This window comes from Acartia tonsa, chromosome 6, assembly GCF_053477335.1.
Source record: "Acartia tonsa isolate MP-2025a chromosome 6, ASM5347733v1, whole genome shotgun sequence".
NCBI classification, from domain to species: domain Eukaryota; kingdom Metazoa; phylum Arthropoda; class Copepoda; order Calanoida; family Acartiidae; genus Acartia; species Acartia tonsa.
The window spans coordinates 39,967,392-39,987,823 of record NC_137265.1 but is presented as its reverse complement, the minus strand read 5'-3'; the positions used below and the strand labels follow the sequence as shown (position 1 = coordinate 39,987,823).

General features: G+C 30.9%; 2 protein-coding genes across 3 annotated transcripts in view; one reads left to right on the top strand and one right to left on the bottom strand.

The window, feature by feature from the left end:
• LOC145322650 (protein maelstrom homolog) overlaps positions 1-20,432 on the bottom strand; it is a 209,714-nt gene that overhangs the window by 105,268 nt on the left and 84,014 nt on the right. The window lies entirely within an intron of this gene.
• The window catches only part of LOC145322648 (tyrosine-protein kinase JAK2-like), a 62,636-nt gene that overhangs the window by 13,651 nt on the left and 28,553 nt on the right, over positions 1-20,432 (top strand). For both annotated transcript variants that reach the window (XR_013880779.1, XM_080164822.1), the window contains exons 5-13: positions 482-553; positions 5,264-5,326; positions 7,936-8,037; positions 8,591-8,654; positions 9,766-9,864; positions 11,314-11,363; positions 12,241-12,346; positions 13,893-13,994; positions 19,171-19,283. Coding sequence is in view for 1 of the 2 variants with exons in the window: in XM_080164822.1 (XP_080020948.1) it covers positions 482-553; positions 5,264-5,326; positions 7,936-8,037; positions 8,591-8,654; positions 9,766-9,864; positions 11,314-11,363; positions 12,241-12,346; positions 13,893-13,994; positions 19,171-19,283 (771 nt within the window). In the remaining variant the exon portion in view is untranslated. The remainder of the gene's footprint in view (positions 1-481; positions 554-5,263; positions 5,327-7,935; positions 8,038-8,590; positions 8,655-9,765; positions 9,865-11,313; positions 11,364-12,240; positions 12,347-13,892; positions 13,995-19,170; positions 19,284-20,432) is intronic.

Below are 20,432 nucleotides of genomic sequence, written 5' to 3'. Positions count from 1 at the left end.
TAAAAATGGACAATCGTAAGATTAATACCAGTTTTTTAGCCGGTGCCTTCGGCACCTTAGGGCTAGAAAAACTAGTTTTAATCTCATAATTGTACATTCTATATCCGCGGATGGCCGTTTATAATACGATGCAAGAAATAACTATTAAAATTAACAAAATAAGTATAATATCTCATCTGTAACAAGAATCCTTTTAATACCAACTAATAATTTTGTTCAATCTTAGATTTTAGATTAAATTTTGCAATAAACAATTTTAGTTTGGGAGATAACATTAATAATGCTTAAATATTTTTTATTCATTTTAAAAAATTAATGAAACGCCATTTTGAGGAATATTTCCATTCCTTTTGAATAAATAGCTTCATATAGTTTAGAACACTTTATTTAAAGGCTAACTTTTATAAATGAACTAAACACAATTGCTAAATGGTCAAAGGAAAGGTAAAAATAAGAATTATTTTATTTTCTTTTTATCTAGGTTTAAAATTCCTGGTTCTAAGTCGAGTGGTGGAACTTTGAGTCTGCGCCAAGTGGATCCTGTTGCATTTAGGTAATTTTTTTTGTTTCGAAGCTAAAAGACCGTCTGTATGTCTGTCTGTCAGTAAGAAACGAAATGTGGTAAACGTGTATTTTTTAGATAGAAGGCTGAAATAAATAAAAAAAGATTTCCTGTACAAATGAGCATCTGAGTATGTCTGACAGTCATGCCACAATTAAAAGACCTGTTTGATTTTCTATATAAATTATTTTTGCTTCGCTTCCAATGAATGAATGGATGAAGAAATAACGTTGATATTAGGACAGGGGAAAAAATGTCAATTTAGGTTGCTAACATTGACATCATTTATCGGTAAGTCCGTTCATCCTGTAGGAGGGGAGGGGATGGGTCGTTATTTTAGCCAGATACAAGATTGACTTTATTAAAGTACATGATAATCTGGTGTAAGATCCAAGTAATAATAAATCCATTAGTGGATGCTGTTATACTTGTTTGACGTGCACAGATATTTGGTAAGGGGGTGAAGAGTCTTGAGGAGATGAAAAGGGGAATACTGGCCTTTCCTAATTTAATTGTAGGGGAGCTTTACATTGCTACCCCCTCCCGTACGTCACTTTTGACAACTTAAAGAATACATAAAAAAGTATTTTCAAACATTATAATTATTACTAAAATCCAATCAAATCATTTTTTCAAGATATTATTGTTAGGAATATTCCTAGAACTACTTGTATATTTCTGAGATGTACACTAATTAATAAAATTATTATTTTATCATACATGGAAAATTTGTAATAATGGAAATGTGTACATACAAATAAGATGGACAAATAAACAGGGCTCGGCAGCCGCGCATAAGCCTCAAATTTAAATCCGCTAGTTTGACAAAAAAAATTGGTAATGTTGTATTGCCTGTTTAGGAACAGGTTCAGATATACAGATGAATTTTAATGTTATAATATGACGATTTAGCTGACACTCTTACGCGGCTGACGCGCGGCTGCCAAGCCTTGAAAATTGCCATTAAATAAATAAAATATACACTTACGTAAAAAGATATTTAACACGATTAAAAGAAATTATAGCATACAAAAGTTTAATAACAATAGGTACGTTAAAATTGAAAATTACTCTTTAAAAGTATAATCCAACCTTTTATATCATTCCAAATTTTGTATACCTAAATGTTTTCTCGTCATTTTTGTAGCTTCAAGGACCTCTAGAATATTAGTCTCAAACCAGTTTGTCAATCCTACTTTTCTATATTAAGCATATCTTAGCCGATTTTAATCAGATTTTTAAAATTTTGACTCAAAGCTATAAATGCAGTAATTGGATGTTTGTCTGCCAATGTAAGTGTGTCTATCTATCTATCTACTATTTTTCATCAGATTTTAAATTTATTTTTGATTAAGGCATTATAAATAAAATTACTGTCGTTTTATGTAGTCATTAGAGGTTTTCTGCCCAAGTAGTAGATGTTTGTGCTCTGCCCATTAGCCTGTCCCGGATTTGAAAAATTTTGTTAAAATTTTTGCCCCCAGCCATAATATAGTTGATTTATGCAAAATATTGACCCATGCAAAATATTTTTTCTGTAATGCAAAAATTGCGATGGTACAAGCACTGCAAAGTTTTTAAAATTTGCAAAAAAGACCTGTTTTTAAAGCTCTTGTACCATCTCAATTTTAAAGATTTTTACAAAATTTCAATTCTAGTGTGTCTATATAAACCTGAAATTTACCAAAAAAAATGGGGACAGTCTCAATTCTAACATATAATGGAAGAAGGTGTAGCAAGTAATTTTCCAAAGTAAAAATTGCCAGATTTCATACATAAATAATGGGGTTGGGCTGGAATCGATAGATACAGATATCCGGCTGATTCATAATTCTGGATATCAAGTATTTAGGGTTATATTGACACACTAGAATTGAAATTTCGTAAAAATCTTTAAAATTGAGATGGTACAAACTTTTTAAAATCTGCAAAAAGACCGTTTTTAAAGCTTTTGTTTCATCTCAATTTTAAAGATTTTTATGAAATTTTAATTCTAGTGTGCCAATAAAACCTAAATACTTGATATCCAGAATTATAGATCAGCCGGATATCTGTATCCATCCAATCCGGCCTAACCCTATTATTTGTGTATGAAATCTGGCAATTTTTACTTTGAAAGATTACTTGCTACACCTTTGTCCTTCATATGTTAGAATTGAGACTGCCCCCATTTTTTTTGGTAAATTTAAGGTTTATTTTGACAAACTAGAATTGAAATTTTTTAAAAATCTTTAAAATTGAGATGGTACAAGAGCTTTAAAAACAGGTCTTTTTGCAAATTAAAAAAAATTTGCAGTGCCTGTACCATCGCAATTTTTGCATTACAGAAAAAATATTTTGCATGGGTCATTATTTTGCATAAATCAACCATATTATAGCTGGGGGCAAAAATTTTAACAAAATTTTTCTAAAACGGGACAGGGTACTGCCCATATATTAACCATTTCAGAAAGGCCTAAGTTGTAATGAAAACTAATATTCTAACATGTTTTTATTGAAGTAGATCGTATGACCCTTCAAATATTTTTATTAGTATTTATTTTATTTCAAGTAAATTTAACAAACTTGAAAATATTTAAAAGAAATCAAATATAACATATTCATTTCATTATTTGAATGTCATAAACATAAAAAGAAACATTTTGATTAATGTACTTTTTCTGTACCCTGCTCAAATCTTTTTTTTTTTGAAAGTAGAAAATCAATTATATTAATTTTTATTTTCAAAGCTTTTTATGGAGTTCTTAAATTCAATTGTTTTTGAGTTTTAATTAATAGTTTTAAAAAATGAATATTACATTTTAAAAAAACTTATTGAAAGACTGGTATTTAATTATTCCATGTTTTATTCATAATTTTATTTGTATTTCCCTCACTTACATATAGAGCAAATCCATTCATCCACCCCAAAAGTGTTTAATAAAAACAACATAAAATGATTTTAAAGATTAAGGAAAGTCTATGACAACTGACGTTAAAACTTGTAGGCAAATTGAATTTAATATACACTTATTATTTTATTCCCAAATCAGATTTTCATAAATTTCGAATTGTAGTTTGTAGAAAAAAATTATGAATACTAAGAGACTTCGCCAATTAATATCATTGGGCTTCGTTTTTGAGGGAATAATTATGAAAATAGCCTAAAACTATATCAAAATCATTCAATTACAATTTTATAGATCCAAATCTTGCTGACAAATAGGTTTTTTATAAAAAAAAATTCGCAAAAGCAAAAAAACTTCGTCTCAATGTAAAAATACCCCCTTACCTAAAAACACCCCCTCCAGCAGTTTTTGCTTCTTATCCTGGGGAATTTTATTCCCTACTTAACCAAAATCACATTAACCCCACTTTCAGCACTTCAACTAAATCCCCTTCCCCCTAGGTCCTCTCTCCATTGCTTTAATAAAAAGCAACATGAGGAATGCTAAAAAAATAGTTTTATTCTATTTTATTTGAGTAAAATTATTTATTTTACCTATCAATTTTAGATGCAATTTTAAAAATCTAAATTAGAAGTTTTATCTACTCAATATAAGCTTATCAGGGAAGCTTTATATTGTATTAATGACTAAGTCGACAGTTTCATATAAAAGTATAAATATAAATTGATTCTTTTTTGTTTTTGTTAAATAATTTCAAATTAAGACAAATGTAAGAAATATTTTAATTAGAATTTTATTTGTGTATCTTTTCTGTACCCTTCTAAAATTTCCTAACACATTTATTTATCTCAGAGATCTAAAGGGATAAGACAATAGCTGATAAATTGGTGTACAATTACATCCCCAATAATGATTCACAAAATTACCACTTCTGTAGATTACAATTAGTGGTTGAACATAATGATTCAACAAATCAAAATTAGAGAAAAGTCCCCACAGTTATTAAGCCAACGAATCAGAAAATGCTATTCCAAAACTTTGGGGACTAGCGTAATAGTGCCCAATGTCCCCTCCTTCCCTGTATTCATCTATCTATCCCCTTTTATCATTTTTTCTCCCCTTTTTCTCCACCATAATCTCTCTTTTTTATCCTCTTATGTTGTCAGAAAGATGAAAAGATTTGAATTTCAAAAAGATGGGTTCATGGAAACATTTGCCAGGTTTCAAGGAATCATTTTCTCTCTGGAAATTATTTACCTGGAATTTTGCTGGTTGCCGCTGGCAGCAGCTAACCAGCACCGGGTTGCAAAATTTTGCTGACTTTAAGTTTAACCTTGGTTTTATTTCCTTCAGATAAATTTTTTTTCATGATACCAATTTTAATATTGGTTCCATATTGCTTAGATCCCCTGAATCTGTTCGTTTGACTGTGCCAAAAGTTGTGTAGTGATTTTGGATTAATTTTAGAAATACTTATCCCTTCAAAATAATGCTTTAATTAAAATCTCCTAGCGAATTTACGTTTTTTAATCCTTCCCATCTTGTTTACCTTTTATTGTTTTGTTTACTTTATTATATACCAGCTGCTGCGCTCCTAGCATCTATGAGCTATGTATTCGAAGGAGTAAGAAAAGAAGAAAAATAGCCTAAAACCTATCTTAGTTATAAGAATTAATTTGCCTAATACCATCTAGGGACCTGTAAGAAGCTTCCATGACATGGAGAACTCAATCAGTTTAATAATTATCAAAATCTTAAGCTACTTACAAAAAAAGCTTACTGCTTTAGGATTTAAAATGTTATTTTGTTATAGGTATCTGTATATACAAATTCGGAAAGACTTGGAGAGTGGAAAATTATACTCCCGTCGACAAAGGTAATTTTATTTCAGTTGTGCAGCGGCTATACAATTAAGGACGTCCAAGCTTTTTTATTTGGTGGAAGGGAAATGAAAAATTTTGGGGGTGTCTAGCACCCCCAAATTCAGGGGTAATCTTTACATCATAAAGGAAAGGAAGCTTATTCTATTTTGGGGGAAATAGAAATTTAAAAATGGGAGGGGGGGTTATCACCCCTTTACTCCCCCCCCCCTCTTGGACGTCCCCGTATACAAAACAAGTATTCTCAAGCATATAAAAAAATATTGATTGTTTTCTCATATTTATTATAATCCTTTTGATTGCTTCATATTTACTGCTTTCCCTTAAGCAATGAATTATTTAAACCTACACACTGGTTAATTTTGTTTATAATCATTCAGAGGGTGTTTTATTGTCAATTGTCTTGTCCCTTAAGATCCCTTGTTTTAAGTACAAATACATGTATAGATGTGCATTCTTTTCCGCATATTATTATATTAATTTACAATAGCGATTAAATAATAGTAGCTAACTTTTTTTTATAAAAGTAACAGAATCTATGTGTGTCTGTATGTGTGTACCAAGGATCTCACTAACCGCTGAACCAATATGGTTCTCCATTACAGTGTTGCTTCTTTTAGGCCCTGGGAAGGTTTATAACTATTTTGGGGGATATTGACTTTCCCCCCTCCCCCTAGAGGCCTCTTAAGCGTAGCCGCTAGTAATAATATACAGAATTGATGCTTTTATAAAGTGATACATTAAATAAGAGTATCTATATAATAATATGCAGTACTAATGGTTTGAGAATGTGATACAGGGACGTCAAAGCTTTTTATTTTAAGGGGGTAAAATGAGGGGTTTCAAAGGTTTAAGTGGAATACAAAATTAGGGGTATAAAAAGAGGGGCTTCAGAGTTGGGACGTCTATAATGTGATAAATATGCGGAATTTAATGTACAACCCACAAAATATATGCAAAAATTGCATCTAAAGAATGTAAGAAGCATTTTAATATTTGCTTAATTACATATATTACATTTAGTGATCAATATTTTGTTCACAAGTAAAAAAAAAATTCGACAAAAACACCAAATCCTTTTTAACTCTTAGAAAAACGTTTGCCTAACCCCTTCAGTTAAGGAGGGGGCATTGGACTGTAAGTTATTCTGGTACCCAAAGTTTTACAATCACGAGCTGTCATTCTTTTGGCATATCCATAATCCCCTTGGGTTCCTCCACACCTGCGGCGATCCTAGAAAGGAAAGTAATAACCATCAGAACTTAAATGTTATTTTACATTCTAATCGTAAACGTTACTATACATACAAAGAAAAATATGCCAACATAAAAGTATGTTTAAAATATGTGGGATAAACTTAAATTTACAAATTAGAAATTTAAATAATGTACAAAATATTGTTCACATAGCTAACCTCTATAATTATTACTTGAATCCAATTGAAATCACTGCAGAAAAATCAGGCAACTAAGGTATAGGTCAATTTAAAAAAGATTAATCTTCTCGTTTTTCTAAATACCAAATTTGTTTACTCTCTATTCTGTTGATATTCATTTAGACAAATTTTATTGCTTTTCTGCATCTTTTCCCTGGTCGAAAGCTTTGAGACAAAATAGTTTTTCTTGGTATGAAATATTTGGGAAAATTGAATGTATATTTTTCTGTTCCTTTATTCCTGTTAAAGTTAGATGTAGTTATTGTTTAAGATATGCAACAACTAAATACAACACAACAAGGAAAATAAGTAGCAAAGCAACAACAATTTAATAGCTTATTAAACTTAATTTTAAAAGCACAGTAATTTCTAATACAGAAATTCTGTATTGAGGCAGTTTTGCAACAATTTTACTTACAATTTTATTTAGACTTATACATTTACATTCTGTTTATTTAGTTCTGACACTCTCGAGTGTGAATGTTCGTTTGTCATACCAAACTTTCGCGTTTATGGATGTTGTTATCCTTGTTAGTAAATTAGTAAATGATTAAAGTTAAGTAATGTCTAGTTACAGATTATATTTAGCCAAATTATAGAAAAGCTGCGTAACTTACACCAACAAATGTTGTTGTATTTCTTTGCAGTAGCATCTTAACATTAATGCAAGTGATTTTATCTTTATTATTTTGGTTATTTGTAAAAAGTAAAGAAATATAAAAAAAACTATTGACTTTTATAGATAGATTTTAAGTGAGAATTATGTAGATCATGTTCCTGAGCTTGCCTAATCTTTAGTGCTTGATTGTACCACCCAATTAATAAAAGTTATATTATATTTTCAACTAATAAAGGATGTGTTCTTAAAACTTTGGAGACTATTGTAATATACTGTCCAATGTATCCTCCTTTCCTAGATTTACTAAAGCTAAGTATTACAGGTTGGGTGACTTATCTATAGGGAAAAAAGTAGAAAAAGGAAAATATATGGAATTGTTTGTTGAGAATTTATAAATGCCACCATTTGAAGTTTTTTTTAGTGAGAATAATTGTAAAGGAATATCAGGACTGCGTGTATCCGGAGGTAGCAAATACTGATCCCCAATCCTTTAAATTAAAATTCTTACAGTACAATGCTTAACTTATAATATAATCCTGTATTTTTAATAGTGAGAAGAGTGGTAAAGGAATATCTGGACTGCGTGTATCCGGAGGTAGCAAGGACAAGAAGGATATAGAGGCTCAGAGCAATATTATGGATCTAGTCGCTAGGAAAGCTTTTTTAAAAACAATATAATTAAGTAAAAATATTTGACTGTTAACCCTAAAGTTTCTGTTGAGCACTCAAACCCTATCCCGTTATTTTTAAAATAAATAAAATATGGATGGGGGTAGTTTTTCGTTTGTTTGTTTATTAATATAGGACAGGTTAGATTATTGGGTACTGGGTAGCCCCGCATGGTCTCTGCATAGATGAAACTACATCACATTTATTTCAATTTATATAAAAAAGGGGGGTTTGGATGAAGCCTGGACTAATATAGTTAACCTTTATGTTTTTTTTGTTGTTAAAAATTTCGAATAATGTCTTTGGTTTCTTTTATGTCTTTTTATTTTAATCTCTGTATTTTCGTTTCCATGGAACACTTAGAAGTTAGGAATGCAGCCGCTAGTTTTATTAAGAGGATATTTAGATAGGTAGTTAAAAATATAGGAACTTTTACATAGTTCCTTAAATATTTTATTTTAGTTTCTGTTTTTTATTGAATTTATCAAATTTCCAATAATATTGTATTTTAAAATTTTAAAACTTTTTAATGAACAGAAATATGGCGATAGACATAACTGACAATAAAATTGACAAAAAAGAGATTTCATCAAATATAAAGGTATAGTATTTTATTTTTTTGGTATAATGAAAAATTTATTGTACACTAACACAGGGAGGAAGGGACATTGGGCTATTTGATACACTAGACCCGAAAGTTTTATAATAACATTTTCTTATTCGTTGGCTTAACAACTTTGGAGACTTTTATTGAATTTTGATAGGTTAGTGCAATAGGTTGAGTGTCCAAACATTTCAACTATTCATTGTAATCTACAGTAGGGGTAATTTTGTGTATCATCATTGGGAATGTGCATCAATTTATCAGCCATTGTCTTATCATTTATGATCCATGACAATAACATGTAATAAAAAACGGCGTTATCCTCTTAGAAATGTTTTTTAGGCAGGCAAAGGGGCGAAGCGCTGCGGCTAGGCAGGCTAGGGGACCGAGCGCCGCGGCCAGAGTTCATAGTTCGGTCGGAATAATTGAAAAAAAATATTTCTAAGAGGATAATACAAAAAAAAAACAATAAAAATGAAAATTTTATAAACTCAAAGTTTTCTTCAGATAAAATATCTCTCCTCCCTGCTTTTGAACTGTCCTTGTTTTAGTAGGGAGGAAAGGGACATTCGACTGTAAACTATACTTGTACCCAAAGTTTAAAATTATCTCATTCGTTTGAGTATATTATTAAACAGTGTTCCGGAGCCGGGAGCCGTGGAGCCGCTATATTTTGCTGGAGCCGGAGCCGTAATTTTCGTTAAAAAACGGCTCCGGCTCCGGACTAGATAAATAAAGAGATTTTTTATAAATTATAATTTGGTAACTTTGTTTTGTCATGTGCAAATGCCCCTATTAAGTTTTTCAAGTCCAATTTTATCAAAAATTTAACTTGTAAAAACTTCAAAAGTCAAAAATAGACGTGGGAAAAAAAGTTTTTTTGGAAGTTTTTTCTTGATTTTAGGTCGGTGGCGGATCCGCACTAAAATCAAACGGCTCCGCAACGCTGTTATTAAACCTTGATTGGTTTGTTCAACTAGCAGTCCCAGACTTTTAAAGCCTTAATTTTAATTTACATTTATTGTAATTTTGTTAATTATCCACCGTTAGTGCAGTACCTCTAATTTATTACCCATTGCTTTATCCCTTAAATTCCCTGTTATTTTAGTCTTACATACCGCGAGATCTATGGACTGGGGTGGAAAGGTTTATGGCTATTAATGTCCTCAAAATGAAGGTGGAAGCTTCAGTTGACAAACTTTTAAAGGTAAATTTAGATTCTTTAATTCTTTGTGTGCGCAGTTTTTGGCAAGCTTGAATGCGTGTCCGTACGTCTGTCCCTCCAGAAAATTTGTACGTCTGTTTGTAGTTTGTACTTACATGTACTCAAGCATGTGAGTAGTTTGTACTTACATGTACTCAAGCAGAAACTAGTGACTACGCCCCTAGCATCTAGTGGAGGAAGGATATTAAAATATTCTGAAACCATCTTAAGTATAAAATTTAAATAGCATAAAACCATCCAGTGATCTACGAGAAGCTTTCATTAAAGGGTTTTCTTGATAGGTTCAGTGGTTAGCGAGATCCTAACTGACTAACAAAACTGATTGAACTAACCATAGACTTTTATTCCTTTTAAATTTTTTTTATTGTGACATATAACCTTTTAATTGGAATAGGTTTAACTTAATTTCTAAGTAAAATAAAATTAGTTATATTTAAAACTATCGCGCTAATTTTAGAGAATACAATAATAATAATGTATTTTTAGGTTCCTTATTAGTAACGTATTATCTAGGTATATTAAAGCAAAATCCTTAAAAAATCAATACAAAAATATATGGCTAATATTTTTAGTTTCTAGCAGCGCCGCTATTGTAAAAGCGTGTGCATCTATTTAGTCTTTATATTATGCCTTTTGAAAAAGGCATATCGTTTTTTTTTTAATTTCTGCCTAAGTAGTAGGATGTATAGGTACAAATGTGTCTATCTAAATGAAATTTTGTATATCTTTTTCTTTTTTTCTTTGAATTTCTTATTATTTTTAGCTTTCAAGTTACTGAAAATAACTTTAAAACATTCTATGGGGTTTGTATGTCTGTAAACGAAAGTGCAGTAATCTTTTTTTTTATTTAAAAAAGGCATCTGTTTTTATAAAAACTAATCATGTTGAAATAATATTTTCTTTCAAAATCTATTCCTTACATTTGAAAATTATTGTTCTTTTTTGATTAAGAATATTTTAGTATGTACTGCACTGGTTTACTCTAAACTGATCTTTAATCTTTTAGGAGTTAATCTACTCTATAATTGTCAGTGTCTTTCTGTCTGTAATAAATGTTTTAGAGCGGGTAGATTTCTATTCGCAGTATACCTTCCTTAACTTTCCAAAACCCAAAACAAGTTATACTCAAACTTTACTCCAATAAAATATTAAATTTCGCGGCAATTTCAATTGGAATTATTTGGCTGAATAGCAGCCCCTGTGCCTGGTAAGCATTTACTGGTATTACATCAAATTATTTTTTAACACTTTATATTATTAATTTTTATTATTATAATATTGTTTAGGTATAAGTAATTGAAAATCTAAAGCTCCATTTAAAATTGAAATTACAAAGAAATTACATATAATTATTTCTATATTTAGTAAGTAATGTTAGAGAGAAAAAAAGCTTTCTCGAAATTTGTAATTATCAAAGTGAAATGTATCTAGGGTTTTATGAACACGACAGGATCTAATCCACAGAAGGAGGACTTTTTGAGGTAGGATTTTATTTTTAGTACATATGATTAATTATATTGGAACCACATTATCTTATTTGTTGGCTCAAAAACTTTGGGTATTTTTACTGGATGTTGCTTAGTTGGTTTCAAACTAGTAGTGACTGTCCAATCGTTTCACTAATAATTTTAATCTACAAAAGGGATAACCTTGTTGATGTATATAAATCAGCGTTTCGGAGCCGGAGCCGGGAGTAGCAACATTTTTGGTGGAGCCGGAGCCGTATTTTTCGTTAAAAACGGCTCCGGCTCCAGATAAGCTAAAAATGATTTTTTAAAGTAATATTATAATTTGGCAACGGTCTATTTCCATATAATAAACTGAAAAACTATTGTTACTTAACAAATAGACACACATCCTTCTACTTTATATAGCTTTAATCAAATAAAAGCAAAATATTTTTTATTATTTATTTTATTTTATCAAATTCAATAATGAACAAAAATTGATATATTAATTTTAAGGTAGGAGCCGGAGCCGTATTTCCAGATACGGCTCCGCGGAGCCGAAGCCGCATCAAAATTAAACGGCTCCGACACGCTGATATAAATTGATCGTCCATTGCCCTATCCTTGGGTCAATGTAAGATCGCCACTCTTATGTGTGATTATTTGCACTCCCACGGGCCAACTCAAAGCAGGTGACCCTGACCATCTTAGGTTGGAAGTTAAGCCCCCAAAAAATACCGGATATAATTTGCTAAATGAATATAGAATACGTAGATAATGTGTAGGGATAATTTTGTCGTTTTGTACGTTTTATCTAGAAAAAATCTTTAAATAATCAGGGTATGCGAAAAATCTCACAATATCCATGTTTTATATATCCATTCTTTGCTATTAAAAACATTATTTGTAGATGTACAGAAAGATACTTCCCAGCATATTTCCACGAAGAATTTTCGTGTATATGTGAGGAGGGGGGCAGATGCTATGAAGTAAAACTTCTTGTCACACATCCAAAGGTGAGATTTTCTTTAGCTCAACTTGTAGTGTGTAAATGCTTTAGCTTTATGTCGTATTTGAGTCTAATCTAAACTGCCTCACAAATGGAAACGAGGATGTCAACATCCATAACGGCCTAGATGAAAATAAGACATTCATGTTAAAGGTTAATTAATTATAGAGATGCTTCATTTATTAAATTGTGCCTAATCTTCATAGGAATGAAACTGTTTAACAGACTTCTTTATACCCCCTTCATCAATTTTACCCCGGGGATAAGATTTATATGGATGGGGGGGGGGCGGGGGGGGGGGGTAATGTAAAAACTCGCATTTTAGATGTGAAATGTAAAAAACTTGCTCGTATTCATTCGAATCCGGTGGATAGGAACCGGTTCTCATCCATACGAAAAAACTATGTCTAGCATCGAATTCCCAGCCAGAAAGTAGCGTCACTATCGCGCTACTATAGCGCACGATATCGTGTAGCAATCGAGCACGAGTTCTTACGATATCGCTAAATAGTCGTCCAATGCACATTGACGATATGCATACGATAAATGGTCGAAAAGGTCCTTAGAGCTGCGCGATACACCTACGAAATCGCAGGTGATATCGTACTAAAATCGTAAATAAAAAGTGCATTAAAAAATCAATTTAACATCGTGTAGTTTTCTGTTAGGAAAGGTTACGTAAATCAATAATATTCATTCATAACATTATACACAAATTGTACTTTGCATACAGTAAGAGAGAGAGAGAAAGAGAGGGTGTTTATCTCTGTATTTCCTCAAATATTATAAGGGTGATTTTAAATCTGTTTCCAAAATAATTTTTATTGTGAGGAAGTTAAATTTTCTTACTGAAGTCATCTTATTTTAATTGGTATTTAGACATTTTTGTACACTTGCTGTGGTTTAAAATGAAAATGTTTAAAAACAAAACTTTTTTCAATAAAAGACATATAACACATTATGATATTTTGTTGTACCAGTTTTTAATTTATTTTGTTTGATAACAGAAAGATTTTAATTGTCTATACAAAGTAATGTGAATACCTAGTGGCCAATTTATAAACTATATTTATCACACAATGATTTTGAAAATGTTGGTTGTGTGTCTGTTTGTAAGTGTGTGTCGGCAAACATAAAATGCGAGATACATACGATTGTCACGATTTTTACTACAAATTCGAATTAATCCCTATAAAATCGTAAATTCGATTTTTGCGATAATATAGTAAATATCTCCTTACGATTTTCTTTACGACGTTTCTGGCTGGGTTATGTCCAGCTTTCTACGAATATAGAAATGTACAATAATAAGATTAAAACCAGTTTTTTTAGCCGGTGCCTTCTGCACCTCGGGGCTAAAAAAACTAGTTTTAATCTCATAATTGTACTTTCTATATCCGCGGAAAGCCGTTTATAATACGATGCGAGAAATAACTATTCCCTATTTAAAAAGAAATATTGAGGTTTGATTTGTAAAAATTAATTTATTTGAAAATATTTGAGGGTGGGGGTGATCAACCTTTACATTCTTGATTTACGGTATTTAATTACAGGAGAACGAGGAAGCGCGGCTTATAGTAAAACGGAGGTCTGACAAAGAGGAAGAATTTTTTAAATCCATAACAATCAGCCAAATATGTAATATTGCGCTCAAGGTCAGTTTTATCACTAAATGATTAAAAACAGTTAAGATCTACCATGGTCTTGACATAATGTCTTGCCGTGTTATGTTAGTTGGCACTTTAAACTCAACAAAACATTTGATAATACTTTTTATAAAAATCTATCAACATTTCATTTTTTTTTTTCATACAAAATCATGGTGAACTGTTTTTAGAAGATATATAACCATATTAAACAGAAACTTTGTATGTATATTAAGAAAAATACCCAAAATTACAGCTGGAGGGTGCTTAAACGAACTTGCTCTCATTCGTGCATAGTTCCCTTTGATAATTTTAAATACGGATGTATATCATATTATATAAAGTAGTAAGCTTTTTTGTCTGTAGCGAAGGATCTCGCTAACAGCTGAACCGATATGGTTCTCCTTTACAGTGAAGTTTCCAATAGGTCCAGGGAAGGTTTTTAACTATTTTGGGGGAGGGTATCATGGTTATTTATGGTTATATAAATATAACACGTATTTATATGGTGACATCCCAGTAAAGAAAATGACGCTCCCCATTTCTTCTAAAACTCAAATCGAAAATTTTTGGGGTGGAAAGTCGACTTTTCCCCATCTCACCTAAAGTGCCCCTAGAGGCTTCTAGGGACGCAGTCGCTAGTAAGTTATATATTAGTCCAGACGTTTTGGATAGGATTAACTATCTTACACGAATGTTTCCACTACTAACTAAAAATATTGATAATGTTAAGCCCAAGGATAAAAAAACGCAGCCACGTGCCGTTAATTGTACATTTGTTGAATGAAATTAATTGTTCAGGGATAAGGGATAGAAAACCTGGCCATAAATTAGGTCCCAGCCTGGCTTCGAAAGGGATAATGGAACATTTATCATTTCCTAATTAAATTGTGTCTTTGGAGGCAGGCTCCTATTGGCCACCGCTCTAAACCAATAGTGTTCGGTAATTTTGGCTTGTTTTGTACCAACCAATAGCCAATTGGAGGCAGCCAATATAAAAAAACGGGGCAAAATGCGCATCATAGAAAAAATTCAAATACAAACAAATTTCTGCTCCTAAAATAATAACAATTAAAATATAAACAAGTGATGCTCGGTCACATCAACTTATTTTCAAATCTGCTTAGAGTTACACAATCAGAAAAGGAACCTATAGAAAAAAAACAAAAATGGAGGAATTATTTTTTTGGAATGTAAGTAGCTAAGAATTTTAATTTGGTAGTTTAAAAGAAACTGTTGTATTTGGTCCATTAAAATTTTAAAAATTTTATGCGGAAATGATAACCCCTCCTAAATGAACACGAACACAAAACTAGTTCTATAATGTAAATTAAAAAGAATGTACTCAATATCTTTTTTTTATATTATTTTAAAGGGGGGGGGGGGGTGTTTGTACAGTTATAGGAAATGAAAATTCAGTATCAAATTTTGCCCTGGCCGTTTGGGCCTGTTTTTATAGTTATCAACCTAATTCTTTTTGTAAGCTCTCTTATATGATTGGATCTACCTGTAAAATTTTGAAAATTGAATTTTGGTACTTTCCCTCTAGAGGCTAGTGGGGCAAAAGACCTCTCAAACACTAAAATTTTAAGTAATGAGCTTATTTTTTTAAGTTATCGAGCTGATTTTTTAAATAAAACCTTTTATTACATAGATGAGTTGATTATCCACCCCATTTTTCATTTTTGCACTTTACTTCTAGGGGCTTTTGGGGTAAAGTAAGTACAAAAATGAAATATGGGATAGCTAATCAACTCATTTATGCAATAAAAGCTTCCATTTAAAAAATCAGCTCGATATCTTAAAAATTAAGCTCTCAACTTAAAATTTTAGTGTTTGGGGGGGTCTTTTGCCCCACTATCCCCTAGAGGGAAAGTCCCAAAATTCAATTTTTAAAATTTTACAGGTAGATTCAATCATATATGAGAGCTTATAAAAAGAATTAGGTTGATAACTATAAAAACAGGCCCAAACGGCCAGGGCAAAATTTGATACTGAATTTTCATTTCCTATAACTGTACAAACTTTCCCTCTCCCCCTTAATTTTGCTATAATTCATTACACATTTATTAGAGTATTTCTGTTTATTTTAAACGTAAAATTAAGTTTTTGAAGAAAAAATTTAAGTCTAATTATGATATGTTGATAGAATGTTACAGAGGTACTTATTCACTTATATGTGATTTATTTATTTATTAAACAATAAGAATTTTTTGAGGAGATAATAACGTAATTGAAATAAAAGCCATTGACATATTGGTTCTATAAAAAGTTCTAATTTTATTTTAGGCTAGCTACGAGGAATCTTCTACCTTAATTCTATTCTATACTTTTATTTTTCTTTGCACTTATTCAGCTATATTAACATAGTTGATAATTTTCAAAACTAACGACTGCACCTTCCTATAACTGTTTTTTAGGCCTAGTAAAGATAGGTATAGGCCTGAAATAATATTTTGCTACGTTTTCCATCCCTTATCCCTGTAATTGTTATTTTAGAAAAAAATACATTTAATTTGATAAAAATAATGAAATCGGATATATTTTAATCTCAATATACTTATCTTTCTGTCAAATTCATAAGAACAATTTTTGTATCAACATAGCTACTCTGTAACTAAGGTATATCCGTAAAAGTCACTTCTAAAAATTAAATCAGATAAGAGAGGTCTGTTTTTTGTAGATCCTTTGTAGATGACAATACATTTTACATCATATGCAGTAATATAAGTGTAGTGTAGTGTCAAAACAATTCAACCACTTATTGTAATCTTCAGAAAAGATAATTTTTGTACCATCGTTACGGATTTACAATAATTTATCGGCCATTGTCTTATCTCTTTAGAATAACAAATATTAGTTTCTAATATATTTAATGTAACAAGGATGACAACATCCATAAAAGAGAAGCACTGAAACGATAGGACAAACGGACGTTAACACTTATATAGTATTAGAACTGAATAATCAGACACAGTGCAAATGAAGGTGCTTTGACTTTTGTGTCAGAACCTAAATTTGGACATAGTGCATTTCATTACCCTATTCAATTACCTTTTCAATAAAATCTAAAATGCAGCGGTTTTTCAGAAAATTAAATTTGAAAATTTTAAGTTCAATTTTCACCCACTAGGAGTTACCGCATAATCATGACAAGAAAAGCAAAGATTATTTATTTAAAATTTTGAACAACTTTGCTTTTATAAAGTTCTTCATAAAACCACTCCTGAAGTGAATTAATTAATGGCCATTTTTATCAATTGCTTTGCTAAGGTCACGGAAATTCAGCCTTAAATAAATCATATATAGAGAGGTTTTATGACTGACTTTATAAAAGCAAAGTTGTTCAAAATTTTAAATAAATAATCTTTGCTTTTCATGTCATGAATATGCGGTAACTCCTAGTGGGTGAAAATTGAACTTAAAATTTTCAAATTTAATTTTCTGAAAAACCGCTGCATTTTAGATTTTATTGAAAAGGTAATTGAATAGGGTAATGAAATGCACTATGTCCAAATTTAGGTTCTGACACAAAAGTCAAAGCACCTTCATTTGCACTGTGTCTGATTATTCAGTTCTAATACTATATAAGTGTTAACGTCCGTTTGTCCTATCGTTTCAGTGCTTCTCTTTTATGGATGTTGTCATCCTTGTTACATTAAATATATTAGAAACTAATATTTGTTATTCTAAAGAGATAAGACAATGGCCGATAAATTATTGTAAATCCGTAACGATGGTACAAAAATTATCTTTTCTGAAGATTACAATAAGTGGTTGAATTGTTTTGACACCACACTACACTTATATTACTGCATATGATGTAAAATGTATTGTCATCTACAAAGGATCTACAAAAAACAGACCTCTCTTATCTGATTTAATTTTCTCAAAAACCGCTGCATTTTAGATTTTAATGAAAAGTGAAATGAAGTTACCTAACCTAGAGTAATGAAATGCACTATGTCCCAATTTAGTTTCTGACACTAAAGTCAAAGCACCTTCGAAGGCACTGTGCAGAATATAAATGTATAAGAATCGGAGCAAAGTTGTAAGTAAATTTGTTGAAAAACTGCTTGATACAGGATAATGTTTATGGACATACTTACATTTTAGGACTTGATTATAGAATTGCTTTGCTTATAACATTATACTTTGTTGTCCCAGGAATCAACTTACCAAAAATCAGATCAATCGGATGATTTGATCACATAAAAATTTGTTGTTAAAAAAGTAAAAAAATCAACATGTTTAAAATCGACGTACGGACATTTGTTATGATTATAGAGTCGCTTTCTAAATCATACCTAACTACTAAAGGAATCACCATGCAAAGTTTGAAATCGATAGGATAATTCTAACATGCCTAAATTAACGAAAAAAGCTATCCGTTTGTGACGGACGTACGGACGGACCGACCCAAATTATAGAAAAGCTTCGCTTTTAAAAATGTTTGGTTGTTTAGCTTTGCTACTTATAGACATATTTTTGCTGAATTTATATTTGATTCATAGTTTTTTAATTTGTCAAGATTATTATGGATTACAATTACAAATTCACAGAAACTTGAAAATAAAATAAATTAAGTAATGTAAAAAAAGAACGTAGGAGAAATATTTAAAATTTTTGTTAAATATAACTCTTAATGACCTTAATATTCAGAGCTCGGCAGCCACGACTAAGCCACAAATTTAAACCCATTTGTATATTTGGAAAAATGTTGAAAAGAGTGATTGCAATGTTTTTGTTTAGACTACCAGATGTCTTTTTTAAAGAGAGGGGGTAGGTTTCTTGTAGAATCCGTAAAGTTGTGTGTTTTAAGGCTTAAAAATAGTAGTAGAACGATAATATTCACCAAATTTTTGAACTATAGGCAAAAAAATTTTAAAATTTAACATTTTACTAGAAACCTAACCCTCTCTTGTATTAGTTTGGTTTCCCTGAGGCTTACATGCGCGGCTGTCGAACCCTGTTAATAACTTTTCGATTATTAATAATATTTTAAAGTTTTTTCCTTAATTTCATTTAATAAAACCCAAGTTTATGAAGAATTTTTTTGGTTACTTCAATATCTAGTAATTTGGCCGGTCCGGCGTTGGCCGGATATTCAGTATCCGGCAAAAAAATTTTCTGGCCTAACCCCGATAGAAATATCCTTTTATATATATTGTCATCCTTGTTTTAGGATATAGAATCTGGGGACATAGAAATATCTCGGATGAATGGTATCCCGATGTATTTCCGTATCCTCCACAATGAAACATTTGCACTTCTCACCCTTCTCTGTGGGTATTACAGGTAACAACCTCTATAAACATTTTGGGAGGATTTTCTTATCGACATTTTTTTGGGTGGGTGGAGATACCCACCCAAAAAATAGTTTAAAACCTCCTCGTAACGTATATAAGCTTCACCGAAAAGGAGAGTTGAGCGGTTTGCTTGATCTTTCTGTACATAAACTGAGAATGACACACATCCTGTTACTGTTACCTGAGAGGAAACGTGGATGCAATACTTTGCTTTTCACTAAACCTTAGAATTTACATATAAAAACTTTTTTAGACATTTGTTTTCTTATTTGCATTAACTAGGTTTTGGTCAAAATTAAATTACATTTCAACTTGAATCCGTGTTCTTTTTTAAGCGAAGCTTTTCTATAATTAGGGTCCGTCCGTCCGTCCGAGATAAATAGCTTTTATTCGTTAATTTAGGCATGTTAGAACTGTCCTATCGATTTCAAACTTTGAATGATGATTCCTGTAGTAGTTAGGTACGATTTAGAAAGCGTAGCAACTCTATAATCAATACCAGAATGTCCGTACGACCATTTTAAACATGTTGATTTTTCTATTTTTTAACAACAAATTTTTATGTGATCTAATTATCCGTTTGATCTGATTTTTGTAATACTGATTCCTAGGACAATAAAGAACAATAGTATAAGCGAAGCAACTCTATAATCAAGTCCTAAAAATGTAAGTATGTCCATAAACATTAACCTGTATCAAGCAGTTTTTCAACAAATTTACTTACAATTTTGCGTCGACTCTTAAACTTTTATATTCTGATTATTCAGTTCAGACACTATACAAGTGTTAATGTCCGTTTGTTCTACCGTTTCAGTGCTTCGCTTTTATGATGTTGTCATCCTTGTTTTATGATAATGTAATAATTTATCGCATAATAGAATATATTGCTAGGAAAGGAATGACATTTTTAAAACTATGACTTTAAAGATAGAGGCAAAAAGTTTAATAATTATGGAAAAAAATATTCTAATTTATTGTCATATATTTCAATCATATTTTAATATAAATCTTTTTCATTTTGCTTACCTTTCATTTTTGAAAGCATTAATTTTTCCAATATTAATAATCACGAATATTGATTATTTAAGTTTTTTTATAAGCATTTCATATAATTATGATTTCCATAGATTATCATAAA